A 21,580-nucleotide genomic window follows, 5' to 3' on the forward strand; every position below is an offset into this window, starting at 1 on the left:
CTTTGCCTTCATGGAATTTACATTCTCTTGAGGAGATAAAAACTAATAAACTAATAATATGTCAGGTAGTGATAAATCTGCTGAAGAAAAAATGGAAGGTTATAAGACAATAGGGAGTGATAAAAGTATTATGTAGGACTTGAACAGATTTGGGACTAAGCTGAGTGAGTTGTACATGTGTCTGCAGAAAGAGTGTGTGAGATGGAGAGAAACCATATGAAAACCCAAGGCAGGTCTGAAATTGGAGTTTTAGAATAAAAATGCCTTTAAAAAATAAATAAAACGCCAGATAGTAAATATTTTAGGCTTTGCGTGTTAAAAGGTCTCTGTTATAGCTACCAGACTCTGCCATTGTTGTGGAAAGCAGCCATGGACAATATGTAAATGAATGGACCTGTCTATGTTCCTATAAAACTTTATTTACTGAGGCAGCAGAAGGCTGGATTTGGCTCTGTGGGGCCATAGTTGGCTTATAGACCTTGTAGATCATGGTAGGGACTTAAGATTTTATTCTAAAGGTGAGAGAGTTTTGAGCAATAAATTACTCCTAATGTGTGTTTATAATTTTTTAAATGTGGTACTTCAATCTTCAACATCCTAGAGAAAGATTGGAATGGCTTTCAGAACCTGTGTTTATACTATTTCATTATTTGCTATATTCATATAACAAGCTTTTGTGGAACCTGTATTATGTGACATAATTGTGTTGAGAATTAAATTATTAATAAGATGCCTCCCTGCTTTGACTAGACCCTAAATTCCTAGATTTATCACATTTATCTTGGTAATCCATGAAGAGTACCTAGTACTGTATCTGGTGCATAGTAAGTACTTGAAGGAATGAGTATATTCCTCAGAGAGTTTGTAGTATGTTGGGAAAGGTGGACATAAATAAATAGTTGTAGTATAGCTTAATAGAGATACAAATGAAGAGCTATGGAAGAGGAGAGTTACCAAATCCATATAGGAGAAAGGAAGAGAAGATAAATTCAGTTTTGAGGAGTGAGATTAAGTTCCTGTGGGATTTCTGGGTGAAGATGTTTGAGAAGCAGTTAGGCATTAGGGTTCTGGGATGTGAGAGAGAGAGAGCTAGACTAGGCATCAACATTTAGAAATTATTCAAGTGTAGCAGGTAGTCAATGCTATTAGAAAAGAATTTTTGAAATCTCAAAGACTAATTTTTTCTTGCTTGGCAGAACTTTAAAAATTTGTATTCTGCTTTCCCCCAGTACAGACAAGTGCTGCATTGGAAATCTTTGTACAAGCCTCTCTCTTTCCAGTGTGATATACAGAAGAGGGGTTGTGGGGTCAACGGACACGTGCTTTCAACATTTGGATAGTTCCTGCCAAATTGCCCTCTAAAAAAAAAAAAAAAAAATGATACTAATTTACACTTCCACTGTGAAAGGGCACAAGATTACTCATTTATCCACTCCTCCCAGTACTGAATGTTTGCCAACCTGATGGGCAAATAATGCCGTGGCATTGCGTTAGTGGGTAGACCAAGAATTTTTCATGTTTACTGGACATTTGCATTTCTTGGCCTGTGAATTCTGTGTTCCTGTTCTTTGGCCTTTTTACTTTTGTGTTTGATTTTTTCTTACTCATTTTTGGAAGGTGTCATATCTTTGCCTTCTCCACAGGCTCTTTCCTCATTTCTTGTTTTATTTTTCTCTGTAACTGCCATCTGACATACTATTTGTTTATTTTTTTATTGCCTGTTCCTCCCCGCACCATTAGAATGTAAGAATCAGGAGGCAGGGATTTTGTCATTTGTTCATTCTAGTGTTTCCAGCACCTAGGACAGTGTCTGGCATATAGTAGGCACTCCCTAATTAATTGTTCAATGAATGAATTAATGGAGTGAATAATAACCTTTTTTTAAAATAAATTTATTTATTTATTTATTATTTATTTTTGGCTGCGTTGGGTCTTCGTTGCTGCATGTGGACTTTCTTTATTTGCGGTGAGCGGGAGCTACTCTTCGTTGTGGTGCACGGGCTTCTCACTGCGGTGGCTTCTCTTGTTGCGGAGCATGGGCTCTAGGCATGCAGGCTTCAGTAGTTGTGGCGCACAGGCTCTAGAGCACAGACTCAATAGTTGTGGCGCACGGGCTTAGTTGCTCCATGGCATGTGGGATCTTCCCGGGCCAGGGCTTGAACCCATGTTCTCTGCACTGGCAGGCAGATTCTTAACCACTGTACCACCAGGGAAGCCCGAATAATAACCTTTTATCTGTTATTTGTTTTTCAAATATTTTTTCCATGTTTGCACTTGCCCTTTTCCTTTGTTTATGGTGAGTTTGATCATATAGAAAGTTTTAATTTATATGATGTCAAGTCTATCACTTTTTTCACACGAGGCTTTTGAAGTCTACATTTTGCCTACCTCCCCTCCCCCTTTTTAAACACTGTGTTCCCTTCATTCACTTCTCCCACCTCCCACTCCCCTCCTCTGGCCAGCCATCAGTCTGCTGTCTGTATCTATGAGCTTGTTTTTTTTTTTTTTTTTTAAGATTCCACATATAAGAGAGGTCATATGGTCTTTGTCTTTCTATGTCTGACATAATTCACTTAGCACATTGCTCTTGAGGTCCATCCATATTGTCACAAATGGCAAGATTTTATTCTTTTTTATGGCTGAATAATACTCCATTGTATATACCAACCATAATTTCTTTATTCATCCATTGATGAACACTTCAGTTGTTTCTTTACCTTGGCTATTGTAAACAATGCTGCAGTGAACATGGGTGTGCATATATCTTTTCAAGTAAGTGTTTTTGCTTTCTTCAGATAAATACCTAAAAGTGGAATTGCCGGATCATATAGTTCTATTTTTAATTTTTTGAAGAACCCGCATACTGTTTTCCATAGTGGCTGCATCAGTTTACATTCCCACCAACAATGTACCAGGGTTCCCTTTTCTCCACATTCTTGTTACTTCTTGTCTTTTTGATAATAGCCATTCTAACAAGTGTGAGGTGATATCTCATTGTGGTTTTGCTTTGCATTTCCCTGATGATTAGTGATGTTGAGCATCTTTTCATGTACCTATTGGCCATCTGTATTTCTTCTTTGGAAAAATATCTGTTCAGATCTTCTGCCCAATTTTTAATCAGATATTTTTTTGTCTTTTTTTTTCTTGCTGTTGAGTTGTATATACAGATTTAGATCATATAATAAAAGAAAGTCAGTGAAAAGCTGAGAAGGAGGGAATGAGCAGGCACATAAAAGAAGTAGGAATGAGTAGTATCCTAGAAGTCAAAGGAAAAGAGTTTTAAAAGGGAGGCAGTAAACTTTTGATTAAATATGGTGAATGGATCCATTCATAGTAAAATATTATAAAAGACATAGGACACAAGGACAAGGGGAATGAGAGTAGAGACTAATTTTAGAAATATAAAATGATCAGTTGAGTGGTAAGAGATTTTGGAGGATGGGAAGTAAATTCTTAATGAATAAGAGGTTTTCTTTTGAGATAATGAAAATGTTTTGGAGCTAGATGAAGTTGGTGCTTCCATATTATTGTGAATATACTAAATGCCACTGAATTGTTCACTTTAAAATTAATACACTATGTGAATTTAACCTCAGTTTTTAAAAACAAGACCATATACTGAGGTATATGAAATTTAAGAACACCAGGGATAAAGAAAAGATTCTGAAAATTGCCAGAGAGAAACAAAGGATCTCATACTGTATTATTCATCATAATAAACTAAATTATAATGTAGCAACAAATAAATCCTGAAATCATAATGGCTTAATTCAACAAACATTACTTTTCATTTACGCTACATGTCCATGGTGAGGGAGAACACTCTGTTCTATATTGTTACTCAGGAATCTAGGCTAATCTGAACACATAGTTTCTAGAGTGGGGGGAGAACAAGTGTAGAAAAATCCTACTGTACTCTCTTTTAAATGCTTTGGCCCTGGCTAGAACCGGTTACATGGACCTTCCTGAGTGCTAGGGACTTGGAATGTGCAGTCTTCTCAGGTGCCCAGAAAGGACAGGCAAACCAGGCATTGCTGAGCACAAGAAGCTTCTACAGTGCATAATGAGGAACAAGAGTCAGACTGGCATTAGACTCACCTTCCAGTATGAAGCTAGAAGATAGTGGAACAATGCTTTGAAAATTCTGAAGGGGGCTTCCCTGGGGGCGCAGTGGTTGAGAGTCCGCCTGCCGATGCAGGGGACACGGGTTCGTGCCCCAGTCCGGGAAGATCCCACATGCCACGGAGCAGCTGGCCCCATGAGCCATGGCCACTGAGCCTGCGCGTCCGGAGCCTGTGCTCCACAACGGGAGAGGCCACAACGGCGAGAGGCCTGCGTACTGCAAAAAAAAAAAAAATTCTGAAGGAAAATTATGTCCTGTAGAATTATGTATCTGTCAAACCAGTCAAATGTGAGGGTAGAACACTAACATTTTCAGAGGAACAAAGTTACAAAACATTTACCTTCTACCCACCCCTTATCAGGAAAATTATCAGAGGATATATTACACTAAAACAAGGGAATAAAACAGGAAAAGGAAGATTTGGGATCTGGGGGCAGGGGATCTTGTACAGGATACACCTCAGACTGGAGCAGGGAGATTAAAGGGCTGGGAGAAGGGAGAGACAGGGATATATAATGTGATAGACTGCCTGATATGTTTGAGGATATTGAGAGTTTTATGGTTCTATAAGAACTTGGGCTGTGTTTGAGATATACTTTTAAAAATTAGCAAAACAAAAGAGGGCATTGTAAGTTCCCAAAATAGTAAATGTTGTACAAGGAAAGAAATATAATTATCGCATATTATATGACTCAGGTATAGATAATAGTCATAATATAAATACTGATTACAGATGGACAAAATTTAACTCTTATGAGGATGATAATAGGATATGAGAGCATAATCGTCTGTAAGAGATTGTCAGTAAATAATGCCTAAAATGGAAAAATTCAGAAATAGCAATGTATTATTTAGAAATATAAATGTAAATACCAGAAGAAATGGCTAAAAGTTAAAAGTTGTGTTTGTAGGAAGTGATTTTTCAAGAATGGAATGGAGTAGGACAGAGGATGGGTAAGACAGCTTATGTTACATATCTTGTAGGGTTAATGCCTTTTAAAATTATCTAAATTTATTACTTCGACTTCCTATTTTTCAAGGAGGCAGGAGCAAACAGTGCCACATGCTGCAAAGAGCCTATGTTAAATGAAAATTAAGAAAAGGAACCATGGGCTTTGGCAGATAGGTTATAGTGATCTTGGGGCCGTTTCAGTGGTTGAGTAATGGGTGTAGACCAAGTTGCAGTGAGTTGAGGGATAGAAGAATAGAGAAATTTCACATACTTCAAAGTGTAAAATGAAGGAGACCAACTGACATATAGAATCAGATAATGGTGTATACAGAATAGATATATTATCCTCCTGACTGAAAGGCAGAATATGAAAATCTGACCTTAAATAAATTATAAAGAAACTACATTATACATTTGCAGAGACTCCCCCATAAAACAAAAGCAAAAGTTTTTTTTAATTTCTTTCAGTAATTAGCTCTTCTAAAATTATTCATTTTACTGAAACATGTCATATAGGCATCTCTGCTAAATTGTGTCAATAGGGAAAAGTAAACTGTTGATATAATATAATTTGTATTACTTCTTTATTTAAATGAAATACCTTCTCAGAATTCCTTTATTTCAACTTAATATCCTTGATTTAAAGAAGGTTGCTTTGTTTGTTCTGAGTCCTTTTTTTAAAGTTCAAGGCTTTTAAAATAAGGTGAAAGCTAATGAAAGCTGAAAGCAGTTCAGTTCCCTTACCCTCGGATTTCTGCATTAACCTGATTCATCTAGTATCATTCCAGTTCTCTTAGTTCCCCTTCCAGGTTCAAGTTTTTGTTCAAGCCTAGTCATGGGAGTAATGTTATCATCTTTAAATTTGGTCATGGAATGTGTTACACTGCCCAGCTCAGGGAAGTGCTTGCTACTCAGTTTGGGCTTCGATAGTAACGTTTATTTTCTTTGGCAGAGAAGCTGATCGTCGAGGGGCATCTAACCAAAGTGGTAGAAGAAACAAAGCTTTCAAAAGGTTCGTTTTCTGTGGGTTTCTGTGGCATTTTTCTGTGGGTTTTGACAGCTCTTTTGGATGATGAAGGTTAGTATACATTTCCAAGGTCATAGTACTTTAACCATCAATTTATGTCTTACAGCTCACAAAATGGCAATCTAGTAACAATATCAGATAATAATATAAAATAGTTGGAGTTCTGTTTTAAGAAGGATATGTTCATCAGAAAGTTTCTTTTTAAATGGGTATATATGTGTGGGGTTTTTTTAATGCTTGGAATAGGTTTCGTTAGGTATTAAAGATGTGTTGCAATCTCTCTGTCTCACTTCCAGCATTATTTTCAGCTTTGATCTCAAAATTTTAATCAAACGCAATGTAAATCTTTTTTGAAACAGGTGAAAAATGCTTGCAGTTCCATTTTGTTGGTTATCATACCTTTAATAGTCCTTATGATATTTAATATTATCTTAATTGTTAGCATTTCAATTTGACTTAAACAAAAGTGATTACGTAGAACCTTATATTTTTTAATGAACAGTCCTGTAATTGCTTGAAGTAATTTATTCTGTTGATTCTTTTCTGTTACAATTGTCAGGCTTAGAGAAGAAAAGTGAGTTTTAAAGCATCGTATTGTCAAGTCACTTTTATGTATAGGGAAATTGTGCAAATAAATTTAGTGGGATATGCTCATTATTCATTCTAGGACTTTCATCAGAAGAACATACCAGTATAAAATTTAAAACTAAATTAACAATCATTTTGGTTAGCTAAAACAATGAGTGATAAAAGTTTGCAATACTCCATTTCATTACATTTTGTTTTATGAAAGTAACTGGATCCACTTGGCTTTTAAACATATTTAAAAGGATAGTGTTATTTCATATATCTGGTGGCTTCCATTTGGAATTTTGTGCATGGCAGATGCCATATTTGGAGAAAGAATGCATAAAATATGCATCACTAATATTGTTCTGGCAAACAGGCATTGAGTTTCAGAACAGTGAACTATTTTTAGTACTTATGGCAATTTATTTCATCTTATTAAAGTGAGATGAGAACAGATTTTAAAATAGCTTTTACTTCACCACCTAAATACCTATTCAGATTAGTTGGCTAAATAGCCAATACTTTGATGTAGAAGTAGAGCCTTAGAAAAAAATCAGTGCTTCTTATAATTAAAGAAAAGTATCTTGCTACCCAAGTGCTTCTATTTAATGCATTCTGAATTAGAATATATTTCCTTGAAATTATGTGATGTCATTATTGAAAATCTTATGATTTCCTTTTGAAATCTGGCTATAAAATATGTATTTAAAGTTTTAAAGAACATGCTTTTTGACCTAGCAAGTTCACTTCTAAGTTTTTATCTTAAGGAACAAATTGGACAAATGTGCAAGCGCATTTGTTTGTGTTGTTTTAAAGGCAAATAAAGGAAAACATAAGTGTCCAATAATAAGGGCATTTATTAAATAAATTATGGCAACTAACTCCATGCAAGTGAATAGAATACATCCTTTAAGAATGATAATACAGGGACTTACCTCGTAGCGCAGTGGTTGGGAATCTGCCTGCCAATGCAGGGGACACAGGTTCGAGCCCTGGTCCGGGAAGATTCCCACATGCTGCAGAGCAACTAAGCCAGTGCACCACAACTACTGAAGCCTGCGTGCCCTAGGCCCCACATGCCGAAACTACTGAGCCCACGTGCTGCAACTACTAAAGCCCACGCGCCTAGAGCCCGTGCTTCGCAACAAGAGAAGCCACCATAATGAGAAGCCCGCGCACCGCAAGGAAGAGTAGCCCCCGCTTGCCACAACTAGAGAAAGCCTGCACACCGCAACGAAGACCCAACACAGCCCCCCGCCAAAAGAATGATAATACAGGGAATTCCCTGGTGGTCCAGTGGTAAGAACTCAGAGCTTTCACTGACCAGGCCCGGCTTCAATCCCTGGGCAGGGAACTAAGATCCTGCAAGCTGTGCAGCGTGGCCAAAAAAAGAATGATAAAACAGATGTTTTATGTACCCAGAGATATTTCTATCAGCAGTCAACATTTTACTGGTACTTCCCACAGATAGCATGCAGAGGTACAGTAATCCTTGTGACAAACTAGTTGGCTGAAATAAATTACATTTTAAATGCTTTATATCTGGCTATACAGTATTTGCTTTTGGGTTTGGCTGGATTGTTTTATTTTTTAAATGCTTTCATTGCTGATGTTTTTAATGGAATGATATTTAAAACTGATTTTAAATATCAGTTGTTGGAAATTGCCAATCACCAGCTGTTACAAGTCTTGGTGGTATTTCCTTCAGGTATTGCACCTAATGAAAAATGTAATCATAAGTTGCATATGCCTTCTATTTAAGTCCTAACTCAACTTGCAGTTTACAGTAGATTTCAAGGTGGAAGTAGAAAGAATACAGAGTAGGTCAAACAGTAGCTTTTAATTCCAGGTTCTACTAGTAACTAGCTATGTGCCCTCAGGCAACTTACTTTAGCTCTTTAAACCTCAGTTTCCTCATTTGTAAAATGGGATTGACAGTATATAACTTAGAGGATTTTGTGGGAATTTAATGAAATATTGCTTATAAAGCAGGAAGCACTGGTCCGTTGTCCAACAAATGTTAGTTCTCCTTTTTTTTTCCCCTTGATCCTTGACCTTGCTTTCTTTGCAAATAATGGTTCCAGTGGTGTAGGAAGTGGTCTGTGTTTGCCTTGCCCATCCGTCATTATGTCTGCTTGAAGATATAGTGAAAATATTCACCTTATTGTAGACTTGCCAGTTTGGGAACAGTTTTGGTATTGATGTTGGTAGCCATTCCTCCATTTACTTCTATATACTCTTGGCATGCATTTTAATGATTAAATACTGCACAGAAAATCAGCTAGTAAAGACTTTTAATACTGGAAAGTTGGGTGCTGCTTCGTAGCTGAAAAGTAGATGTTTTGAACAGTAGAGACTCTACCATTCATTTGTTGTGTCCTGTGTTTCATCTTGAATAGATTTTGTTTGCCTCCATATAATAACTCTAGTATCAGGACACAACAATGGTGAACCATGACTTGACTTACTAAAAACTTGCCTTCTTACTCAAAGTAAAATTGTGTTTCTAATGGTCCTCTTTTTAGCGCACCTACTATGTACTGTGCACTGTTCTATGCAATGGGATTATAGCAGTTAACAAAACAAAAATTCCTGTACTCATGGAGCTTATATTCTAGTAAGATCTTAATGGAAGATAGTCCCACCTCTAAGGCAATTTTACCTTCCTGGCTACTACTCCAAATAGGAAATAAAATTTCCTTCTAAGACAGAAGAATACTTTTGAAAATGCGTTCCTCTTGGTTTACCTCTGTATCTTGATCATAAAATTGCCAAGAATATTAAAATTAGGAAAGAGTCATTTTTGTCTTTTCCTTTTTGTTCCCACAGTGGTTTCTTTTCTTTCTATATATAGACAAGATGTGTTAGCCTGCCTTATTTGAGACTGTAACTTAGTGATCAAAACTAGTACATTCAGAAATGTCTGACTATAGTACACTGTGAATGCACCAGAGGTCACAGATTAGATTCCCATGGACCTCAGTAATCAGTGACTTCACTTCTAATCAAAACTCACTGTCGGGGCTTCCCTGGTGGCGCAGTGGTTGAGAGTCCGCCTGCCTATGCAGGGGACACGGGTTCGTGCCCCGGTCCGGGAAGATCCCACATGCCGCGGAGCGGCTAGGCCCATGAGCCATGGCCTCTGAGCCTGCGCATCCGGAGCCTGTGCTCCGCAACGGGAGAGGCCACAGAGTGAGAGGCCCGCGTACCGCAAACAAAAAACAAAAAAGAACAAAAAACTCACTGTCTCTTCCCAGTTGGCCTTTGACTAGAAATGGCAGTGAGAAAGGAAGCAAAAGGCTTCTTGTAATCCATCACTCATTTCACAAGTGAAGCCATAAGTTCTAATGTATTCTTATATGGAATAGCTTAGTTCTTATTCTTATATGGAATAGTTCTTAATGGAACAAGTTATATTTTAATATTAATTATTTTGACAGTATTGGTTTTAAATATGTTTCTGACTTTCTAAAATGAAAAATATCTTTTGATTTAGTTGATTATGAAAACAATTATATGTTCGCTATAATTTTTCAAACAATGTATAAAACAATGTGAAGTTAGAAAATAAATGTTCGTCCCTCCCTTCAGAAATGACCATGGTATCTCTGTTGTAGATCCTTCTAGACTTGAATGAATATATACAACAAAAAATTCATAGCTAAGTGTATAGCCATTTTCAGTCTAAAGGGGGTCATCTTATACATGGCTTAACAGACTTTAGTTTTACTTAATAGTAGTGAACATATCTTGGATATTTTCCATTCCATAATGAACAATGCTGCAATGAACGTCCTTATGTATATATACCATATGTTGCCTATTATTTCCTTAGGAAAAGTACTAGAAGTGGATGTACACATTTAAATTTTTGATACAGATTACTGCAAACAGTATAGTTAAGTGTGTAACATTATAAAAAGTAATTATATGTTTAGTGAATTTATAATCTCAGTAAGGAAACAAAATATATGTATACACAGAGAATGATATAAAATAGAACATGATTAATTATAAAACCCTATGTCCCAGAGAAGATAAATAAAAAGGAGCAACATGCTGGAGAAATGAAGACTTGCTTAGAGGTAATGGAGCTTAAGCTATATCTTAATATAGCTTGAATAGGCCAGGTAGTGAGAATGGTCCTTGAGTTTAAGGAAATATCAACTCAAGCAAAGAATTTCAGACCTGTGGTTCAGGTACAGTAATACTTTCTTTAGATATAAAAGGCTGTTAATTTTCTTGTTTTAAATGTTACTTTTATAAAAGACAATGGTGATTTTCTTAAAAAGAGTTTTTATCATGAGTATAAATATTACTAAGGCAACCTAACTAGTGTTTTTATATAATAGAATCCTTTTCTTTCATCATCTTCATGCAGTATCTACATTGTCCTGGGAATTTTGCTATATTTGTTGCAGGTCTCTGAATACTTTAGCAAAGCTTGCTTCATTTTTGTTTCCAGTTGGCCAGTGGACAGCCTTGAACAAAAGCCCCAGCCCTCCTCTACACAGCAATCATGATCCACATTATAATTTAATATGAGCTACGTGTAATAACCAGCATTCCATTTTGGACTAGAGTGGTGAAGAAGTAAGAGATTCAGTGACCTCAGTTAATTTTAAAAGTATTTTGCATACCAGTAGATTTAGAGCACTCATAGCCTGAAGCAGTTTTATTGATATAAGCTATTTAATTGTAAAGAGATTCTACTTTTATTTATTTATTTATTTATTTATTCTTAGAGAACCAGGCAAGAGCAAAGGAATCTGATTTATCAGATACCCTGAGTCCAAGCAAGGAGAAAAGTAGTGACGACACTACAGGTGAGTTTTAACCTAATATTTATAAATCTGTAGATGTTATTGTTACCTACCAAGCAGTTTAGGTATGCAGGTTAGTGTGGGTGGAGATCTCAAAGTTTGTGTTTGGGGGAAAAAGCAATACTTCTATTTATCACGTCACTCCCTTGAATCTTGGATAAATTTAAAAACTACTTTCAATGATCCAAATACAATAGCTGTATAAATTTCAGTTTTTTATTTTGGTAGTGATAGCTTGCTAATAGAGTTTACTGTTTATAATTATCTTTTTTCCCCCCTCTGTAGACGCCCAAATGGATGAGCAAGACCTAAATGAACCCTTTGCTAAAGTGTCCCTATTAAAAGGTATTTTAACTTGTTTTTAAGACATTTTAAACCAGGGCATCAGATTCACCCTTTGCCACAAAATCATGTATTATATGATGTTTTAAGCTTTAGTTAAAACTAAGTTTTAACTTAAAAGATTAAGATAGGTTCTCTAAAGTATCAGGAACTAAAATTTAAAATGTTGATGTTGGTGCCAGTGCTTTAAAGAAAAACATTTAAGTTGTAAAATAGTTTGTATCAATCAAAGTTATATGAAGGCAAGGCAATAAGTGGTAGAATGTGAAATACAGCTGTGGTTTTTTTGTGTTTACCTTGATGTCTCTGATAGAAACTCATTACCACTTTTAATGTAAACTAAAAATAGATTAAAAATATTAACTTTCTTGAAAGAACTACCTGTTTGCTCTGTTATCATATGGTAGCAGTTGTAAATTTCCTCATTTTCTGGCCCTCCTCATTCTCCAATAAATATCCCCAGGTTCTTAGGACTCTTCTAGAAATTTTGGGTGGGGCTAAGATGAGCAGTGCATATAATAAATTCTTTCACTTGTGTCACTTCTAAATAAGAAGTACATTTATTTGATATTTACTTGTTTAGAATGAAATGGGTAGGAATTAAATTAGCATTTATAAAAGTATTTTTAAAATAAAGTGCCTGGGGGTGGCTTATTGATAAATCTGTGATTGTCAGCATTTAGTTTCCTTTTTTTTTGCAATCATGACAACAGCTGCTACACCAAAGATTCACTTTTAAGTGTTTTGATCCATTTCTCATTTAGAGAAAATTATTATTTTTTTTTACATCTTTATTGGAGTATAATTGCTTTACAATGTTGTGTTAATTTCTGCTGTACAACAAAGTGAATCAGCTATATGTGTATACATATACCCCCATTTCCCCTCCCTCTCCCACCCAGCATTTAGTCTCTTTTATAATTGCCTTATTGTACACAAGAAAAGTTGACATATAAGTTCAGCTCACTAGGTTACGCATTTTAGTGGCAGTGGACCAATACCAGGCAACTCTCGGAAATTAGCAGCAAAAGCAGCCTGTGGAGGTTTCTTTGTATAGAAATGCCTTTGCTTCTGGCTGGGCTATTAAGGGATCTCCCAGTACAGACCCTAAGTTTTGGATTATATAAGGAAGCCTTAGTTTCACCCTGCATGATCCTGCTGCTCTCCTAGTTGTATAATGATTGGGATTGGGGTTGGTTAACCAAGAGATTACCCAGATTCTCTCGAATTCCTTAGTCTGGGCCTCATGGCCTTCTCTTTTCTCCCCCATGGATACTGAAGCTGACATGGCTCTTTGAGCCACCTTTGACTGAATTCCCGTACCAAGGGAAGCCCTGAGGATTACTGGCCCGGGCAACCAACTGCCAACCTGTTTTTAAGTATGATAATAGTTTCCAGTATTCTTACCGATCCACACTCTTCTCAGGTGACCTTTGGGTTTACGAGACATGCCTTTTTTCTAGTGTGGTAATAATAAATCTAAGTTAATGTGTGTACAGGCCAGAAATCTCATCTTGGAGCATTTCTGATTCTTCTCAGAAATGTAAGACCATTAATGCATAGAATGTTGTTGCTGATCCTGAAAAAGTTTGGGAACCTTGGGCCTTTGGGGGACACACAGAAACAAGAAGGGAGGTGAATGAGGAAGGAACACCCGTCGTAAAGAAGTAGCTGTTCTTATGATCTTTTTTTACTGTAGAAATCTCCCAGAAAGCTTTTCAGCAGCCAAATCCAGATTGATTTATAAGTAGTAATTTTTTTTTTTTTTAGAAAAAAAACAACATCAACAGGAGTTTAATAACATGTATACCTCCTGTATACAAGGGAGATACCCAGGAAAACTGAGTAACTCCTGTAAATAGTGTTTATGATTGTGTTAATTATATTCAACTGCTTTAGTGCTTTTGTAATTTTGTGTGTCGGTCTGCTTTAGATTTTATTTTTATCCTCTTCCCTACCACAATGCCAGATATTTGGAAAAACTCAGATGTTTGTTGAATGAATAAATAATAGACCTCTTACATCAAAGTTATAAAACCACAAGAGCATTAGGAAAGTGACAGGCTCTAGCCAAGAGGCTAAGAGCCAAAGATCTCTGAGTTCTGACCCAGCTCTGCCATTGATTTGTGGGTTTTTTTTTTTTTTTTACTTATTTATTTATTTATTTGGTTGTGCTGGGTCTCAGTTGTGGCATGTGAACTCTTAGTTGCAGCATGTGTGTGGGATCTAGTTCCTTGAGCAGGATTCAAACCCGGGCCCCCTGCATTGGGAGCGTGGAATCTATTGCACCACCAGGGAAGCCCCTGCCATTTATTTGTAATATATCCTTGGGCAAATTGCGTAACCCCTCTGTGCTTCAGTGTTTTTTCGTTTGTTGGTTTGGGGAAAACCAACTTCATAGGATTATTGTGAGGATTAAATGAAACAGTACAAGTAGATCACTTAATGTGTTGTTGGGAACATAACATGTTAAGCCCCATAATGAAGATACTGATAATAATAATAATAACGATGGTGATTAACAAAGGCAAACCTATCTGGGGACTTCGCTGGTGGTGCAGTCGTTAAGAATCCACCTGCCAATGCAGGGGACACGGGTTCAAGCCCTGGTCTGGGAAGATCCCACATGCCGTGGAGCAACTAAGCCCGTGCACCACAACTACTGAGCCTGCCCTCCAAAGCCCGCGAGCCACAACTGCTGAGCCTGTGTGCCACAACTGCTGAAGCCCGCATGCCTAGAGCCCGTGCTCCACAACAGGAGAAGCCACCGCAGTGAGAAGCCTGCCCATTGCAATGAAGAGTAGCCCCTGCTCACCGCAACTAGAGAAAGCCCGTGAGCAGCAACGAAGACCCAATGCAGCCAAAAAAATTAATTAAATAAATTTATTTTTTAAAAAAAGGCAAACCTATCAGTTAAAGGGTAACTTTTCATTAATTAAATAAGATTGTGGGATTTAAAAAAGTATTTCCTACTTTATCTTTTAGGGAAAAGCAGTTGTTGGTTGTGGATCTTTCCCAGTTAATAATGTATTAATTTGTTTATTTTGCCAGATGTCAGGGCAAAATTTTTTTTAATCCTTGAGTACAACGGGAAGGCTAAATTATATCTGTAAAAGTGCCCATGATATAGGCTAGAGAATCAGACTCAAGGAAGAGGGTATAAAAGGGGAAGTTGTAGGAGATAGAGACTGGAAAACACAAGGTGTATGTGGAAGGAGGGTGGGTGTACGAATGCTACTGGTAATTGCTTGGAGTGCCATTGATGAAAATAGGTTAATTTCCCTAACCTTGCTTTCAGTTAAGGTGACAAAAACAGAACCCAAAAACTTTCCTTACACTTCTGTATGATTGCCAACTTTTGTTTAATGAAGTGGTATTTTTATCAACACCTCTTGAAAGATTTTGCAGCTTGATTTTAAGAATAGAATTGTTGGGCTTCCCTGGTGGCGCAGGGGTTGAGAGTCCGCCTGCTGATGCAGGGGACACGGGTTCGTGCCCTGGTCCGGGAAGATCCCACATGTCGTGGAGCGGCTGGGCCCGTGAGCCATGGCCGCTGAGCCTGCGCGTCCAGAGCCTGTGCTCCTCAACGGGACAGGCCACAACAGTGTGAGGCCCGCGTACCGCAAAAAAAAAGAATAGAATTGTTAAGTCAATCAGTAATTAGATAAAGAAAAATCACCCGTTAGAAGCAGGAAATTTTAGAAGAGTCTCCAAGAAACAGTCATCATAGCCCAAATGGTTGTTTCATCCATTGTTTTTCTTTGTAAGAGTTGTGTAAATTCTTTTTTTTTTTAAATAAATTTATTTTTGGCTGCATTGGGTCTTCGTTGCTGCGCGCGGATTTTTCTCTAGTTGCCGCGAGTAGGGGCTACTCTTCGTTGTGGTGTGCGGGCTTCTCATTGCGGTGGCTTCTCTTGTTGTGGAACACGGGCTCTAGGCGCGCGGGCTTCAGTAGTTGCGGCTTGCATGCTCGGTAGTTGTGGCTTGCTGGCTCTAGAGCACAGGCTCAGTAGTTGTGGCACTCGGGCTTAGTTGCTCCGCGGCATGTGAGATCTTCCTGGACCAGGGCTCGAACCCGTGTCCCCTGCATTACCAGGCAGAGATTGTTAACCACTGCGCCACCAGGGAAGTCTTAAATTCTTTAAAATAATGTATTTACTGACATTTATGAGAAACACTTGGGTTATGCTTGAGTATATGTGGTTATGTTTTGTTGTCTGTGTAATTAGATTCACTAGACTGACACAATTTTTCTCTTAAATGAAGAGTATAAATTATTAGACCACAGTATTATTAACCTTGAGAGTTGTAGAAAGTAGCCCCTTTATCTTATTCATTGAAACCCTATGCCTGGCTTCTTGAACCATTATTTTCAAATTTTATTATTTCCTTTTTAAAAAACAGCCAATCTTTTTATGAATTATAATGTGCTACCTGTCATGTTAGTCATCTAGGGTTAGGAGAAGAATCTAAAGTAGATTAAACATTCACCATGAGATATTAATGAAATGATGATAGCAGTAGTAATTTTTCCTGAAATATTATTTTCAACCAATTTATGCCACTTTTGAGAGAAATAAAGCTGTGGCTTGATCCACAGGTTTTTATATGCTTGAAATCATTTCCCCAAAAAAAAGACAAAAAGGAGACTGGAATTCAGTCCAAGCAGTGTCTAATGCAAGTTTGCTCTATTTAGGGAACTGTGCCAGAGACTCCAGTGGTTTCAAAGTCTAATAAGACTCTCTTTGGGACTTGAGGAGTTTCTAGACAAATTGGCTATAGAAGAGGTATAGATGATAAGCTGTTTCTTGGTGGTTGTTGCCATTAGGAGTTAAAGAAAGGAGAAAGAATGTCCAGATTTTATATTTGTTCCTTTCTGTTTATCTTAGAAGATGGGGAGGAAAGGCGATTCATGGAAGAAGTATCATTTGAGATGACCCTGAAAGTGTGTCATACCACATGTGATGTATTCAGTGACAAAAAACTGAACCTGAATCTGATCAAGATTCTAGATCCAACTGCCAACTTGCAGGACCTATAAATAACTAGGGACATAGTCTAAATGATGTGGTGGAAAGACAATGTGATGTTTTTAGTTTGGCACATGTTGAATAGGAAGGTTTTCCATAGGTTCTGGTTTGCCTGAAACCTTTTTTTTTTTTTTTTTGCCTGAAACCATTTATACCCGTTGTCCCAGCATAATTATTAAAAGTTCTTCCTTTCACGTTCAGAAGTTTTGTATTGTCACCCTCGGAACCAGAAATGCAGTTGGAAGTGTGATACAGAAACTAGGACTGGAAAGCCATTTTCATTTAATTCTGTGACATTTATTGGCCCAGGAGATACAGAGATAAGACACATGTGGAGGCTACAGTCCTATGGAGTAAGGAGACATGTTGATAGTGTAATGAGTGTTTTAATAGGTGTGGTGAAAACTTTGGAGAGCAGAGCTAATTTCCTGGCTAGGGGCAGGGGAGGGGTGGAGCAGTAGTCAGAACGGGTTTCCCAAATGTGTTGGTTAAAGATAAGTCAGGGTACACCAAGAGGGAAAAGGGAGCCATGCCTTTCCTTAAAATAGTACTGGCATTTACAAATAGGATTAATGTTTAATGTAGGAATAACATTTACCAGTAGGAAAGTGTGGTGCAACACAGGCTGTGTGGGGCAGATGTGGAGAAAGATAAGACTGGGTCAGAAAGAAGTCAGTAACAGTGTTTGGGAATTCTCTGCATAGGGATGGACTGCGATAGCAGGGGGAATTTATAGAGAAAGAGAAGAACAATGGGAAGGACAAAGGAGCCGACAAAAGACCCAGTTGTCAAGAAGGAACCCGGCTGGTCAGAAGGAATGGCAAAGGGGTGAGAATCAACAGTAAGAGGCTGCTGCCAAAGTTAAACTCATAGGCTACCACCTAGGACTATCTCACACGACTACACATATCCAGCAAGAAAGTGGTCTTCCTCCACTGTGAAGGTTCTCACCAACCAAGCCTGCAACTAAACTACCAGACTTTCCAAAGGAACGGGTGATAGTAGTAGAAAGAGGATGGCACCCACCTGGCCAGCTGCTTCTGCTAGGTCACTTCTGTCAGTTGCTGAGGTAACAGATGTTATGGCTACATTAGCCTTCAACAAACATGCACGTGCAAAACAGAACTCAGGCAGAAATGTTTTGATTTGGCCCTTTACCACGTGGTTCAGAGTATCTCACCCACATTTAAAGCAAAGGTCAGATTTTAAGTTAAATCTCCAGTCACTCTTCTGAAGAAATAGTGACAACAAATTTAATTTAGAGTATCACGTATTCTGTGTGCCACGGCTGGTTGTTTGGTGGGTTATTGTGTGGTGTAGACCTTTTTATAGGATTTAGCCTTAGTCTGAGAAAAGCTGGTTCCTGGCCCAGACTATACACCAAGCACTTCTAAAGACATGATTTGTGTTAAAAGGAAAGCAGATTCCGTTAATCTTTTCACCTCATCATAGTTTCTAAAAAACATTTATTTCCATTTGACTTGCACATCTAAATAAAATGAGTTTTTATTTAGCTCAGTAAGGCTTTCATTTATCTTCCTTTTTTAAAAAATAATTTTATTTATTTATTTATTGGCTGCCTTGGGTCTTCGTTGCTGCGCATGGGCTTTTCTCTCTAGTTGTGGCAAGCGGGGGCTACTCTTCGTTGCAGTGCACGGGCTTCTCGTTGCAGTGGCTTCTCTTGTTGTGGAGCACGGGCTCTAGGCGTGCGGGCTCAGTAGGTGTGGCTCTCGGGCTCTAGAGCACAGGCTCAGTAGTTGTGGTGTTCGGGCTTAGTTGCTGTGTGGCATGTGGGATCTTCCCAGGCCAGGTCTCGAACCCGTGTCCCCTGCATTGGCGGGCAGATTCTTAACCACTTCGCCACCAGGGAAGCCCCGGCAGTGTAGGTTCTTGATCTGAGTAAGAAAATTGCTCTAGTGTCACAATGCAATATAGAATGCAGAAGGGGAAGATAGGTTAAGGATAAGAATATAGGGAGAAATGATTGCTCCAAGATTGTAGCATTAGGATTGGTAATTTCAAGAGACCTATGAAAACTTTCAAACACAAGAAAAATTAAATAATGCCAAAAACTTCCATATGTGCCCATCACCTAGATTCAGCAATTGTTAGTATTTTGCCATATTTTCTTTATTTGTTTATGTATATGTGTAGAAATTATTCTTTTGACTTTTTATTTTGATATAATTTCAGACTTACAGAAAAGTTGCAAGAATAGAACAAAGAACCTCATATACTCTTCATCCAGATTTTCTTCCAACTGTTAACATTTCACCCTATTTGCTGTTAACATTTTACCAAATTTGATTTATCCATCTCCCTTTCCCTCTTCCTTCCTCCTCCCTCTCTCTCCCTGAACCATTGAGAGTAAATTGCAGGCGTGATAACCTTGCTCCTAAATATTTTCATGTGTGTTTTCTGTTTCTCTTCCATAACTACGGTATAATTCTCAAAATCAGGAAATTAACTACAAGCTGATATATTACTATTATCAAATACACAGACCTTATTCACGTGTTGTCAGTTGTCTCAATAATGTCCTCAGAAAATCCTGAGTCATGCGTTGCATTCATCTGTCATGTCTCTTTAGTCTCCTTTAATCTGGAAGAGCTCCTCAGTTTTTCTTTGTGTTCCATGACATTGACATTTTTGAAGAACCATGGTCATTTTCTAAAATGTCCCTCAGTTTGGTTGTATCTAATGTTTCCTCATGATTAGATTAAAGTTGTGCATCTTTGGCAGTAATATAACAGAAGTAATTTTGGGCATCGTATCAGGAGGCACCTGATGTTGAATTGTTCTATCGCTGGTGATGTTAACTTTAAATATCCTGTTACTCCTCAAACATTTATCTTCTTAGCTCTAATGTCTCCTTATGATGATTGCCTGGATCATTTATTATAATCATAGTTGCCAAGTAGTGATTTCATAATTCTGTCATCCTTCTACATTTATTAGCAAGCTTTCTACAACATGGAAGAGTTTTCTCTTCCCTTCCCTTTCTTCTTTCCTTCCTTCCTTTCTTTTTCTATATCAGTGTGAATTTATGGATTCATGTTTTATTCAGTGGATTATCATCTGTCACTGTCATTATTTATTTTGATACTCAAATTGTCTCATGTTTGGCCAGTGGGAGCCCCTTATGTCTTTTTGGACCCAATCATTCTTTGAGTCCTTTCTTACTTTCTGACACGAAAAAGATGTTCTACATTCATCTTGTACTTAGATTTAGTCCTGAAATCAGCCATTTCTCCACAGAGCCCTAGTTTTTTAAACTAGAGAATGGTATTTACAAACCAAGATCTGAGTATATGGTGTGTTCATTACTTCTAGGCCCACTTGAGTGGACACAGTTAAGAAATAGATGTATGTATATTCATATCCATACATACATGTATGGCTATATTTACTGCCTCACTTGTCTATATTTATTTCTATATCTGTTTATTTTTATGCATTCAAATCTATTAGAGTCTATTTTATACATTCAGATCTTCTAACTCATACCTTATACCACACAATTAATTGTCTTTCATATTTCCATATCTGTCATTGTCTTTCCCAATAGTGAGAAACCTGGATGCCATTATCTACAATTTATGAATTTTTAAAAACATTTTTAGAATATACAGAAAATAGTTTCAGAATTACTAACCAATGCTTCTGTGGGAAAGAAGCCTATGTGTAGATTTGTTTTCTCTTGGTTATAAAGTTATTAACATGGAACAGTAGTTCTCAAGGTTGGGCAATTTTATACCCCCAGGGACATTGGGCAATATATGGAAACATTTTTGGTTGTTACAACTGAGAGGCAGTGCTATTAGCATCTAGTGGGTTGAAACCAATGAACCTACTAAACACCCCGCGATCCACAGGTCAGCCCCAAAACAAAGAATTATGTAGCCCAAATTGTCAAAAGTGCTTAGAAAAAAACCCTAACATACAAGTAGGAAAATATCTACTGAAGCATATTATGTAGATATTTTTTGCCAAACCACTTGAAAGTAAGATAAAGGCATCATGATACTTGCAAATGATATTTACATATACTTTGCAAATGATGCAACCAACAAGGGCTTAATTTCCAAAATACACAAATAGCTCATACAATTCAATAACAGAAAAACAAACAACCCAATCAAAAAATGGGCAGAAGACATAAATAGACATTTCTCCAAAGAAGACATACACATGAAAAGATGCACATCATCACTAATTATTAGAGAAATACAAATCAAAACTATACCTCACACCCATCAGAATGGCCATCATTAAAAAGTCTACAAATAATAAATACTGGAGAGGGTGTGGAGAAAAGAGAACCCTCTTACACTGTTGGTGGGAATGTAAATCGGTGCAGCCACAGTGAAAAACAGTATGGAGGTTCCTCAAAAAACTAAAAATAGATTTGCCATGTGATCCAGCAGTCCCACTCCTGGGCATATACCCAGTTCGAAAAGAGACATGCACCCCAATGTTCATAGCAGCACTGTTTACAATAGCCAAGACATGGAAGCAACCTAAATGTCCATCAACAGATGAATGGATAAAGAAGAAGTGGTATATATATACAATGGAATATTACTCAGCCATAAAAAAGAATGAAATAATGCCATTTGCAACAATATAGATGGACCTAGAGATTATCATACTAAGCAAAGTAAGTCAGAAAGAGAAAGACAAATATCATATGATATCACTTGTATGTGGGAA

General features: G+C 37.4%; 1 protein-coding gene across 29 annotated transcripts in view; it reads left to right on the forward strand.

The window, feature by feature from the left end:
- The window catches only part of SLMAP (sarcolemma associated protein), a 150,754-nt gene that overhangs the window by 109,552 nt on the left and 19,622 nt on the right, over positions 1 to 21,580 (forward strand). For 28 of the 29 annotated variants that reach the window (XM_022572758.3, XM_022572756.3, XM_022572764.3 and 25 more), the window contains 3 exons: positions 6,028 to 6,087; positions 11,418 to 11,498; positions 11,781 to 11,840. In XM_022572758.3, the coding sequence (XP_022428466.1) occupies positions 6,028 to 6,087; positions 11,418 to 11,498; positions 11,781 to 11,840 (201 nt within the window). The other variant, XM_089918135.1, reaches the window with a different exon arrangement.

Source organism: Delphinapterus leucas, chromosome 10 (assembly GCF_059928025.1).
Source record: "Delphinapterus leucas isolate spDelLeu-1000000601 "Yukka" chromosome 10, BTC_Dleu_Yukka2, whole genome shotgun sequence".
In the NCBI taxonomy this organism is placed as follows: Eukaryota; Metazoa; Chordata; class Mammalia; order Artiodactyla; family Monodontidae; genus Delphinapterus; species Delphinapterus leucas.